Below are 12,796 nucleotides of genomic sequence, written 5' to 3'. Positions count from 1 at the left end.
TTTTTCTGCATTCGTAAATTAATGTGTTGCAAAAAAGTTGTAAACAATACAAGCTGCAAGCTCACAATGTGCTGAGATGCGACACCTTGTGAGCTTGTAAATTTGCATTCTTTTTACATTTTCGACATCCAAACTGTAAGTCATTACGTTTGTGAGTTTTATAAATATTGAACCGGTGAAAAGTCTCTGTGACTAAATAATATCTACATTGGATCCACTGGAGGTTTAAACTTCCTGATAACAGTTTTGGACATACAAGGTTTCCACCCGACAGCCACGATAGCTGAAGTTATATTTTTATTTACTCAAGCTGAATATGTATAGTGTTCACTTCCCAAGTCCTGAAAACTCATAACAGGCTTATCCAATTCATCTCTTTCGGTGTGTGTGTGTGTGTGTGTGTGTGTGTGTGTGTGTGTGTGTGTGTGTGTGTGTGTGTGTGTGTGTGTAGAGCAGAAAAATACATTATGGGACACAAAATGATCTACGCTTGAAGATACTTTATGGATTTTGTTTGGATTATACCATTTCCTAATTGTTTCTTTCAAGGTGAGATGTCTCCTTGATGTAAATCGATTGTCTTTTTTTTCAGTCTCACCTCCACAAAATGCCCCCCCCCCCCCCCACCCACTGCCGGTCTGTGTTTTATTATCATTCCATTTGATCGCTTTCCTTGCACATTTCATCACGGTAGGAATAACCTCAATAAAACTAGGATAAATCATCAGATGCAATATCAACCTATCGCTGCTTGAGAGATCACAAGCACTATTCTTGCACTCTCAGAGTCAAATCAACACTGGGGATTTTACTGTGTAGAAAGGGAGCTTGGTGTAACATGGCCCTGGAGTGCCTTTGCAGTGCGCCGAGTAGTTTCGGGGGCGAAGCGACGTCTGCTATTGGAAAATGTGTGTGTGTGTGATCGACTCCCTGTCGGCCGTTGTTGTTAGCCGATCAATGAAGCTGCAGAGATTCAACAAGAGCTGTTTGATTTCTGCCTGTAGAGGCTGGTCCCCCGTGTGCTGTTGAATTTGTTAAGTACTCTAGTCTCACCTGGTTTCTCTTTGTATACATCAAAATGTTCTCTTTCTGTTTGTCTCTCTTCATCACACACAAATACCATTCTCTTGGCCTCTTACTGTTTATTTCAGATAGATGCAGTGAGCGAGAGAGGGGATTACACGTAGTAAAACACCTTGGGTCCGATTCAGAACCACGTCAGCTTTGAGAAGGACTGTAGCCTTATTCATTTATGTGTGCTGCTACCTTGTCGTGGTGGAGAGGCTTGCGCACCGTGCATGTGCTCAAACACGCGCACACACACACACACACACACACACACACACACACACACACACACACACACACACACACACACACACACACACACACACACACACACACACACACACACACACACACACACACACACACACACACACACACACACACACACACACACAGGCGTGAGAGAGGAGAGGACTCCCTCCTACCTGTGCTTGGAGTCCCAGGCGGGGCGGTGAGGTCAGGAGACTTCCTGGGTTCTGCTGAGGTAGGATCAAACCTGTGGCACAAACACATCCCGGTTGATTCCAACGCATTGCAATCAGTCACGTCCTTGACTCCTTGCACGCGTATGGGTGCACAATGGAAAGCGCTTTACTCTAAATATATTGTGTTGTGTTGTGTCAACGACCTAGTAGTACACAGTGAAACCATTAAGGCTAATTTATGTTTGGAGCGACAGGTGTCAGACCGTCCATGACTCACCGACAGCCTCGCAAGGATACATCAACAAGGGATTGAATGTGGTCTCGTGCATCTCCGTGGCAAAATAAACGCACGCCTCAGGCTCTCATCGAACATTAATTACTAGGCGCGTCAGTCGCTGCCCGTCTGAAAAGGCCTTTAAGCTCATAGGCGAAACATCTGACCGAGTGAGCGGGGACCGCCTCTTGTATGAGCGGTGGAAAAGTGACTTTGGTGGGGGTTCAAATCGCAGGCGAGTCGGACGCCTGTGCAGGAATCAGGATGTTTGAGCTTACCCTGCTGTGGCTGCTGTTGTGTGGGCTGAGACAGGAGGAACTGGGCGGGGGACTGCAGCGGGTGGCCTGGCATCAGCACCAACTGCTGGAGCTGCAGCAGTTGCTGGATGTCCTGCGCGAGCGAGCGCACACGCACACGCACACACACACCCACACCCACACACACCCACACACACACACACACACACACACACACACAAAATAAATGCAAGGCATTTTGCTGTTGGTGGGTATCTTGGAATGCCAATGTTGCAGCCTGTATTTAAAATGACATATTTTGGGTTGGGAATGTGGCATACTCAAACCCAGCATGGAATCTCACTAATAAATACTAAAATAAGACTTTGCATGTGGAATGAAGCACCATATAACAAAACATACACGCACGCACGCACGCATGCACGCACGCACACACATGTACTTCTAGTGAGTGCAAAGGGGCCTAAGTTTTTGCTCCCTAACAGCTTCCATTTCCCTTGGCCCAAACCACACGTGCTGACTGGCTGCTCCTACCTGGGCGGTGAGCTGGATTGGCTGAGACAAAGTCAGCTGTGGAGGAGGGGGCGGGGCTTGAGCCTGTTGCTCCTGTTTAGTGGACTGCTGCTGTTGCTGCGCGGCCTGTGATTGGCTCTGCTGCTGGTTGGCCTGTTGCTGTGCGGCGTGGGCAGCGTGTGCGGCGTGCGCGGCGTGCGCAGCGTGCGCAGCGTTGGACTGCTGGACGGCGGCTGCCAGGAGCTGGGCCTGAGCCTGCTGCAGGAGCATCTGCTGCTGGGCTGGGAGGAGAGCTGCAAGCTGGGGACCAGGAGAGGAGAGGAGAGGAGGAGTGGGTTAGGCGTAGAGGGTAAGGAGAGGAGAGGGAGAGGGTAAGGAGAGGAGAGGGAGAGGAGGAGATGTTTAGGAGTAGAGGTTAAGGAGAGGAGAGGGAGAGGGTAAGGAGAAGAGAGGTAGAGGAGGAGATGGTTAGGAGTAGAGGGTAAGGAGAAGAGGGTAAGGAGAGGAGAGTGAGAGGAGAGAGAGAGGAGAGGGAGGGCAGGGATAAGACAAAATCCATGGGGCACTGATTGCCTAGTGGTTAAGGCACGTACCACATATCAGATAGTTCATTGGGACATGGAAGGCAGGAGGTTACAGTACTTCTAATTATCTCTCCCCGGACCTCCCATTCATTCGCTAATAGTTATTTCATATATACTCCCACTAATCAGTCTGTCTGTTTCTCATTCGCTTCAAGCTAACACACGCCCACAGTACATCAGGCGTTTCATATATTTTAAGCAGTCTCTATTCTGCGTTCACTCATGCTAGTTGACACAGTTGTTCAGAATGTCCGCGTTCTATTCTCTCCACCTCCCCAGCCTCCTCCCTGTAGTGTAATGGGTGATTCTGTGATTAATATTTATGGTTGTACTATGATATGTGGTATCCAGTTCAGTTCTATAATGGCTGATTCTGTAATTATAAGTGACTTATGGATTGTTCTACATGAGATTATGAGTTCCATCTTGCACCACCCCTTAACCCTAAACATATTTGCCATTTTTACTACGTTGTATTTTGAAAAACATTTTAAAATAGTTCAACTAGCCGATCTACATGGAGACATTAGGGACTTTAAGCAACGACGGTTTTCAGGGCGGCTCCGCTAGGTGGAAGTACGGCGGCTATAACGCCATCGCCGTAGCTGTCAAAATCGTTAAGCAAACAGCCGTCGGCGTTGGCGACATTGGTTCCCATGGTGACGCGTCTATGCAGCGTGTGTCAAACATAAACACTTTTTTTTTTAAACACCCCGTCGCGCGTCAGCTAACTTGCCGATATTGCTTAATTCTTATATGTACTGGACATGATCAGCAGTGGAAAGAGGAAGGTGCTGGAGCAATCGGTGTAATTCTAAAACCGTTTTATTGAACATGGTTAATGTGACATATGGTATTAGTGTTATTTCTTCATTCAGAGCAGGCCAACACATTACACAGCATAAGAGAGAGCAATCGGTGTAAATGTCTGACAGCTATAATTTCAATAAACATGGTTATGACATGGCGTTGTAGACACTACGTGTAAGTGTAGGTTCTTCCGTAGTAGAAAGGGCTGCGACGGCAAGCAGGTTTATACATCGAGCACTGATCCATTTCCGGTTGCCGGAGCCGACTGCCATAGCCGTCGTTGCTTAAAGTCCCCATTGTGAGCTTGTAGATCGGCTATTTGAACTATTTTGAAAGGTTTTTTTAAATAGTAAAAAATGGAAAATTAGTGTAGGGATAAGGGTTAAGAGGTGGCCATGTGTCTTGGTGGCGGTGCACAGGTAATCTGTGATATCACATGAGCAGAGCCAGACCACCAAACTAAATGCAATAGCTTTGCAATAAATGGAATGGTCAATCCTGAGCTGAAGACTTTCCCCGGCTGGACGTAGCACGTGGAAGGAACACGTTATTCCAACCAGTGCCTTTCCCCTCCATCAGGTGCCCTGGCTGGCCAGGGTAGACTTTGTGAGGGTACCTACCCTAGGGGACACGGGGAGAACATGCAAACTCCACACAGAAAGGCCCTTTTGCCAACCCCACCTAGGATATGGGTACTGATGACGCAGAGGAGAGAACATGTGAGAACAAGTGCCCATAGCGCCCCCAGCGGGAATCGAGGCGCCAGTGCTACAGACTGCGAGGACCCCTGCCTGACAGCAAGTTTCATTCCCAAGCCCGACAGCCTTTGTTGCGTGTCATACCATGTCTCTCTCCTATACTATTGAAATAACGGCAGAAAAGCCCCAAAAATATCTTAAAACAAGGTGTGTATGTACTATGTAGAGGTGGGGGCGAGAATTTGAACAGGCAGTAACTTGTACAATGTACAAATGCAACCAAAATGGACCCATAACGGTCCACTTATGTACACCGTGAGTTACATTAACACTGAGGTATTTACTGTGTAAAAGCATGTTACAGCAACCAACAAGGGGCACCCCCTCAACTGAACTCACATAACCACCTTGGGTTCTCATTATACTGCAGAGCGCGCCGGTGGGAGCAGTTTTTAGTTTCTACAAGTTGTGCAGGCGCTTCCTCTCCTTCTCTACATACAGTAGGCCTATACTGCCCTACAAAGACAGAGTGCAGTAACTTCCTCTCCTTCTCTACATACAGTAGGCCGATACTGCCCTACAAAGACAGAGTGCAGTAACTTCCTCTCCTTCTCTACATACAGTAGGCCTATACTGCCCTACAAAGACAGAGTGCAGTAACTTCCTCTCCTTCTCTACATACAGTAGGCCGATACTGCCCTACAAAGACAGAGTGCAGTAACTTCCTCTCCTTCTCTACATACAGTAGGCCGATACTGCCCTACAAAGACAGAGTGCAGTAACTTCCTCTCCTTCTCTACATACAGTAGGCCGATACTGCCCTACAAAGACAGAGTGCAGTAACTTCCTCTCCTTCTCTACATACAGTAGGCCTATACTGCCCTACAAAGACAGAGTGCAGTAACTTCCTCTCCTTCTCTACATACAGTAGGCCGATACTGCCCTACAAAGACAGAGTGCAGTAACTACGTTTTTGGACACACCAACTTATCTGTGTATCCCAAAGGTCAAATTAGCCTTTGTGATTTTGGGGGATAAAGAACATAGTGTCATATAACAATTATTTTTGTTGTTGTTACTGCACTTTGGCTTTGTAGGGTAATGTATAGGTAATCTACAGGTATACTGTATTTATTGTATCATATATAGACCCATGTGCTCATTACGCCTTAAGAAAGTGTAGATCTGCTATTTTAGGAATGCAGGCGTGCAAGTATAACCCATGCAGGCTTTAGGTTTAAAAAAAGAGGTAAAAACGGCATTGATAAGATCTCCGTCTCGTGTGTGTGTGTGTGTGTGTGTGTGTGTGTGTGTGTGTGTGTGTGTGTGTGTGTGTGTTCTTACCCCTGCTAGCTGACTGCCAGCCAGCATCAGCTGTGTGTGGTGGTGTTGGGCCTGTTGTTGTTGGGCCTGTTGTTGTTGTTGCTGTTGTTGTTGTTGTTGCTGTTGTTGTTGTTGTTGTTGTTGTTGTTGCTGTTGTGTTGGAGAAGGTGGGGGAGGTGGAGCATGGCTTTGGGTCATCTCAGGGCTCTCCTCACTCTTCACCTACAGGAAACAGACAACCACCATTATTATTCTCTTCATTTAACCGTTATTCAACCACATGAATCCCAGCCTCCCTGTTGTGGGGCGGATATTCTGAGAAATGTGCCTATTTTGGTGTAGAGGGAGAATTGGGCTGTAGCAGAGGTCTGTGTAGCGTAGACCACCAGGCCAAATAACTATATATAAGGTTTAAGTGGTTAAAGGGTAAGTTAGACCATTTTAGAACAACTCTGTGGTTATAAATAGACCATAACTCCCTGAGGCTCTCATTGTAAAGCCAGAAATATTGTCTGTGGCAGAAGCAGGTTTTGTTACATTGACTGCTTAAACCCTAATTGTCATTCATCGTATGACAGTGTTGTATGATGTGAAAATAGAGCTTATCCAATCATACTCATGTTGAGGAGCTTCTAGTCTATAGAGTGCACCTATAAGTGAACACACCATATGCCCAGGGATGACAGTGATCTCGCGGACAGTGTGTTATTGTATTTTACTCTTGCAAAACACACGTAGAGAACAAAACATGTCCAGGCGTTGGCGGCGATCCCCAAGAGACTTTACAGTTCAAAAGAAGCAGACAAAGTAACAGCAGCACTATTCAAGACGATCAATAACCCATCACTACTGCTAGTATGTTGACCAGGCATCGGGTCTCTTGACTTACCAAAACAACCCTGTTGTCAAAATGTGTAACAGGTGTTTAGTCCGGCGTCAAAGTAAAAGCAGAGCCAGCTGTAATTGAGTCCACGGTATTTGAAATATTCCAAAAGCTTGCAAACTTTGCCCTGGGCCTACCGCCACCTTGCTGCCTAACTGTCAGCCGTTGACCCTCCTTGTTGCACTCTCTCTTCTCTAAGATTATCTTTCTCTTCTTTCAGCTCACTCCCTTAGCTTCCAAATGACCGTTTCAAACTTCCCTCATCACTTTGACTTAAGATAGTGTTTACCTCTTCCAGAGAGGCAAATATAATGGTCTGTCCGTCTGTGTCTCTGTCTGGCTCTCTATCTATCTGTTTGTCTGTCTTTCTCAGCCCCTCCCTGGCTGCAGCGACAGTTCTGCTGTTACTGAGTGAACTGAACTGTTTGAAATGTGTCTAGGTGCATTCCTGCAGTTCCAGTAAACTACTCGAGAAAGGGGGGCGTGTATAGGACTGCTAAAACATGCAGATTTGCATAGTATAGGCAAATTTGCTGTACAGGTGTGTTACCTGAGGCACGCATGTGTTTGTGTGTGTGTGTGTGTGTGTGTGTGTGTGTGTGTGTGTGTGTGTCTGAGAGAGAGAGTGCGTGCGTGCAAATCCAATATGTAGCAGGTATTAAATATATTCTATCGAAGTGTCCCACAAGCTAATATACCTAAAATTATACCACACACACACACACACACACACTCACACACACACAAATTCACCCACCTTACTGCTAGCCAGGGTGGGCGAGAGGCTGAAGGGGCTGGTTTTCATCGACTGGACCTGCAGGGTAGATAAAATACACTCACTGTAGTTAAATATTCAAATATAGACAGATACTGACACATTCTCAGATGTGGATATTAACTCATCTTTTGCATGTTCTAACTGGAAAGATATTTGCATTCATAGCTTTGTTTGTTAAGTTTAGTATCACAGTCTAAAGTGATAGGGAGCTTTGTTTAAAATAATAGCACCGTATTAAAGGTAGAGTAAGTGATTTCACTCAAAAAACCTTAGGTTTCGTTTTTGGCTGTGGGACCTAAGCCTTCGTCCAATCAGGATAGAGAGTCAAAAACGAAACCTAAGGTTTTTTGACCCCCAGGGGTTAACTGGGGACAGGGAGGAACTCCTTATATGGTCAGCACACTCTATAGTAGAGAGGATTATCACAACAAAACAAATATAAGTGATATTTGAATTAAGTGAAATCACTTACTCTACCTTTAAACATATCATTGCTATAGGGCAGAAACCTCTTATTGTTTTTCTTTGGGTAAATTAATTCCCTACTTATCATACAGTATACTACAGTGTCACCTTTGAGCCTGTAGATCTGATATTCTAGCTACTTTTGAATGTAGCCTTTGGCGGCATCCCCCACTGCAAAATGATCTACAAGCTCACCAGCTGGTAAATCTACAATTGTCACAATAGTTTTTTGTAAATGTTTGAAACATTTTGTCACAATGACATGCCCAACATGGGAACGGCAGCAATCCTATTAATTTAATTTGAATTTAAATCGGCAAGGTTGTCGCGTATACTGACAGTGCATGAGTGCGGTGGTACTTTAGCTTGCACTGATGGGTAAGCTACTGCCGTATCAACCCTCAAGGTCAACCCTCAAGGTTATCAGTTATTATCACCCCTTGGGGTTATCAGATGTCCTCCTCTCTACGATGTTATCACTCCCCTCAGCCAGGGCAAATAAAGGCTGGGTATATGTCATAAAAGCATAGGAGTTACAGTCACAGTACAGTGGTCTAGAATGGATAAGAGGAACCCACCTGATCATCAGGGCTGTTTCTATCAGAGTCTGAAAAACAAAACGAAATGAATTTATAGTGTGTTGTTTTTTTCTTTCCTTCTTGTGATTAAGTGTCGGTTAAGAGACATACTGATAGATTGCAAGCTAAGTGAGAAAGGCTGAATGAGACGAGGTGAGATCAAAGGAAATAAAAAGAGAGGAATAACCAGGGCTGAGAGAGAGAATGACAGATGAGTGAGAAAGAGAGATGATAAAGTCGTTCTCACACGCTACAGTCAGTAGACATCCCCAGGCCACTGCTCTAATAATTGATAAGTCATGCATTCAATCATGTAATGTATGAGACAATCTGTGTATTCAATCTTGTAACAGGCATAAAACAAAGTAGTTTGAGTAGTGTTGGGGTGTGTGTGTGTGTGTGTGTGTGTGTGTGTGTGTGTGTGTGTGTGTGTACCTGAGCTGTCCCCAGGATACTCAGACCCAGGCTTGTCCTCCTCTGCTGCTTTGGACATTCTGATATCTGAAACACACACAAATATTTTTGCTTAATTTATGTTCACAATGAATTATTTGAATTAGGACTTCATTCAATGTCAAATTTACATACTAATCTTTAGAATAGGCCTACAGTATATCTATCTATCTCTCTCTCTCTCACACACACACACACACACACACACACACACACACACACACACACACACACACACACACACACACACACACACACACACACACACACACACACACACACACACACACACACACACACACACACACACACACACACACACAGATTTTTGTTGCCAAACCCCAAACACATGCATGTGAACCACTTCTGTGTGGAGGACAATCTTCAGACAGTTCTAGAAGAATGAAGTCCACCAGATCACACAATCTGACAGGCAGCTCTTTACTTTGTCCTAGTTGGTTTGGGAAACACTAATACAGCAACATATGTTTTTTAATAAAACTTATGATTTAGAAGACGGTTGCAGAAACGGACTCAGGTCTTTCTTATGGGTGAACAGAGGACGGCAAGAACTGCAGAGCACACATTTTCTTTGATATTGTCTGCATTTAGCTGAGGCTCCGATACAGTGTCAGTCAGACGCCTATAGTCTGACTGACACTGTCGCCTCTCAGTCTGCTCTCTGACCGCCGGCATTGTAAACCAATTCAACCAGGTGTAAACCAATTCAACCAGGTGTAAACCAATTCAACCAGGTGTAAACCAATTCAACCATGTGTAAACCAATTCAACCAGGTGTAAACCAATTCAACCAGGTGTAGCATCAGAACATGGCTGAAAGGATGGGTCTTTTGTCAAGCCTCCGTTCACCCCCCCCTTTTATTTTGCTTGTATAATGGAAGGATTTCACTGGCATAAAATAATGTGAGGAGGATTTTATTTCAGTTAGAATGCCACAGACGAAAAACTGTCAAAGTCCACACTATTTATCCATAATGTATAAATGATAGATAAGGGGTCAGGACAACGAGGCCTTTTCGTGGAGGGGTCAGAATGAAATTCGGACTCTGTTTTTCGTCTGTGGTACTGTGGTACCACAGTTTTTCGTCCGTGGTAGGTGCAAGAAACCTTATGATTGCTGTTAAAACTACAATATCTGTTATAACATGAGCCTATTCCAGCCAAATCACCTTGAATGCTAAGCTACTGGTTAGGCCTAACACTGCAATCGTATGATAATGATTAACCAGGAAATTCTGAAATGTACAAAAAAAATAAAACTATGGGAGACATTGTAAAACGTTCAGCAGAGCCTATCTATCTTTGGTACAAGGCTAAATTCTGAGTGTTATAGTTAACTCTGAAAATTTATAAATTTTTACATTCTCCAAATGAATGGAGTATACACATACAGTGTCATACACATTATATACACTGGAGTGCAGTGTATGTAACATTGGTGATAAGATAAACGTTATTGATCCCCAAAGGGAATTTTATATTGTCACCAATGCAGAAGTTAGAACATACTGTTAAAAATAGAGACAAACAAGCAGACAAAAACCAAGGAAACTTCCATCATGCCCCTGTAACCCAAGATGCATTGCACTGTGTCACGTGATTTGGCTAATGGCGTTGCCTTCCGAAAAAAAAAGGCGATTGAACTGCAACACGTTGTGAGCTTGTGGATCGGCTATTTTCAGCATGCAACCAAGTGTAAAGTGAGCCATTACGACACCATCAAGGCCTGCCCTAACACTAGACTAAAACTAAAACTTTTCAGATGACTAAAATATGAGTAAGCAAAATCAAAATTTGCGTAAAAATTAACAGTGTGTGTGTGTGTGTGTGTTGTGTAGCCCATAGCCTCAGCATATACTGACACACACTGACACACCCATCACACAGACATGTCACAACAGGATTAACACAGCTGCAGATAATACACTTAATAGTAGGTACACTTGATTTAGGCATTACCAGTTAACAAGCATTGATCATATTTATTATTCATATTATTATTAGTGCTTGCTCTAAAGGAAGGCAGCAGTGTCTCATAGAACCAAGAACACGGAATTTATTTACTGTTTTACCATTAATTTGACCAGGTAACTCAAAATGAGTTATTTTAAGCACCACTGACTGCTATGATGTGTATCTTCTATAGCTCTCGATCCTCCCCAGGCTTAGAGCGGTAATTGGTCCAAGAGGAATGATAACAGCAGTGGAAAACAGCTTACCTGACCACCACTCATTACTCAACACCAGAGACGCCATCTTGAATCCGTGAAAGAAAAATAAATAGCTCTTTCCTTTGCCTCTGTTCTGGTCTCTTAATTTTCTATCTGTCTTGCTCTCTCTCTCTCTCTCTCTCTCTCTCTCTCTCTCTCTGGTTTTCAGAGAGGCTGTCTTTTTCTGTTGTCGTGGCATGTATATAGTCTGAGACACAGACACTGCAAATAGTTATAAAGCATGTATTTTAAATGTGATATAACTGTCTTTCTTGAGTTGAGGTGCACATTTGACAGAAACCTGCGACCATGTCTGCAAAGGTCTGTCACCACAAACCTCCTCTACCACCTTCTACAGCTTCCTCTAAGTCCAAGCTTTCTCAGTAGCATTTCATCCCACACACACACACACACACACACACACACACACACACACACACACACACACACACACACACACACACACACACACACACACACACACACACACACACACACACACACACACACACACACACACACACACACACACACACACACACACACACACACACACACACACACACACACAGACATAGAACAGTGGTTCCCAATTGTTTTAGATCAAGACCCAAATGAGAAATTAGACGTTTGCTCAAACTATTGAAAATAGCGAGCCCACAGAGCTCACAGAAACATCATTGAATTTAGTTTTTAATTCATGAAAAATGTGGCTTTTTTGGGAATGTTTTTTGAAAATGTTTTGGAATAATTAATTAAAAACTAAACGTAGGAAACTCATAAAATGTGTCCGCGACCCACGCATTGGTCCCGACCCAGTGTTTGGGAACCAGTGATATAGCACGAGAACACACGAGAAGGATGGAAGGACGTATTACAAATGATATGTGAGCCGCCTGTGTATGTGTGTGTGTGTGTGTGTGTGTGTGTGTGTGTGTGTGTGTGCACTGCCTGCACGTGCGTGTGTGGTAATCTTATCACCAGGCCAGGGTCACTGTCAAGCTTAAGGTGTGATTAAAAGACAGGAAAGGAGAGAAGGCCAATAAATGACTAGATATAGGAGAGGAGAGAAATAGAGATGAGACGAGACAAGGCAGAGAGGAGGCGAGAGGAGAGACAAGGCAGAGAGGAGAGGAGGAGAGACAAGGCAGAGAGGAGAGGAGGGGAGAGGAGAGACAAGGCAGAGAGGAGAGACAAGGCAGAGAGGAGAGACAAGGCAGAGAGGAGAGGAGGAGAGACAAGGCAGAGAGGAGAGGAGGCGAGAGGAGAGGAGGAGAGACAAGGCAGAGAGGAGAGACAAGGCAGAGTGGAGAGGAGGCGAGAGGAGAGACAAGGCAGAGAGGAGAGACAAGGCAGAGAGGAGAGGAGGAGAGAGGAGAGACAAGGCAGAGAGGAGAGACAAGGCAGAGAGGAGAGGAGGCGAGAGGAGAGACAAGGCAGAGAGGAGAGACAAGGC

The 12,796-nt window shown here is 44.6% G+C and overlaps 1 protein-coding gene across 1 annotated transcript in view; it reads right to left on the bottom strand.

Moving 5' to 3' along the window:
* pou2f2a (POU class 2 homeobox 2a) overlaps positions 1-12,796 on the bottom strand; it is a gene marked incomplete at both ends in the record, with an annotated part of 68,468 nt that overhangs the window by 10,005 nt on the left and 45,667 nt on the right. Inside the window, 7 exons of the mRNA XM_080786845.1 lie at positions 1,494-1,564; positions 2,046-2,157; positions 2,559-2,837; positions 5,974-6,174; positions 7,593-7,649; positions 8,657-8,685; positions 9,092-9,157. Coding sequence (XP_080642971.1) covers positions 1,494-1,564; positions 2,046-2,157; positions 2,559-2,837; positions 5,974-6,174; positions 7,593-7,649; positions 8,657-8,685; positions 9,092-9,157 — 815 coding nt within the window. The remainder of the gene's footprint in view (positions 1-1,493; positions 1,565-2,045; positions 2,158-2,558; positions 2,838-5,973; positions 6,175-7,592; positions 7,650-8,656; positions 8,686-9,091; positions 9,158-12,796) is intronic.

Source organism: Protomyctophum bolini (genome assembly GCF_963924005.1).
Source record: "Protomyctophum bolini genome assembly, chromosome: 17".
NCBI classification, from domain to species: domain Eukaryota; kingdom Metazoa; phylum Chordata; class Actinopteri; order Myctophiformes; family Myctophidae; genus Protomyctophum; species Protomyctophum bolini.
The sequence above is the reverse complement of the archived record's forward strand: the minus strand, read 5'-3'. Positions and strand labels throughout refer to the sequence as shown.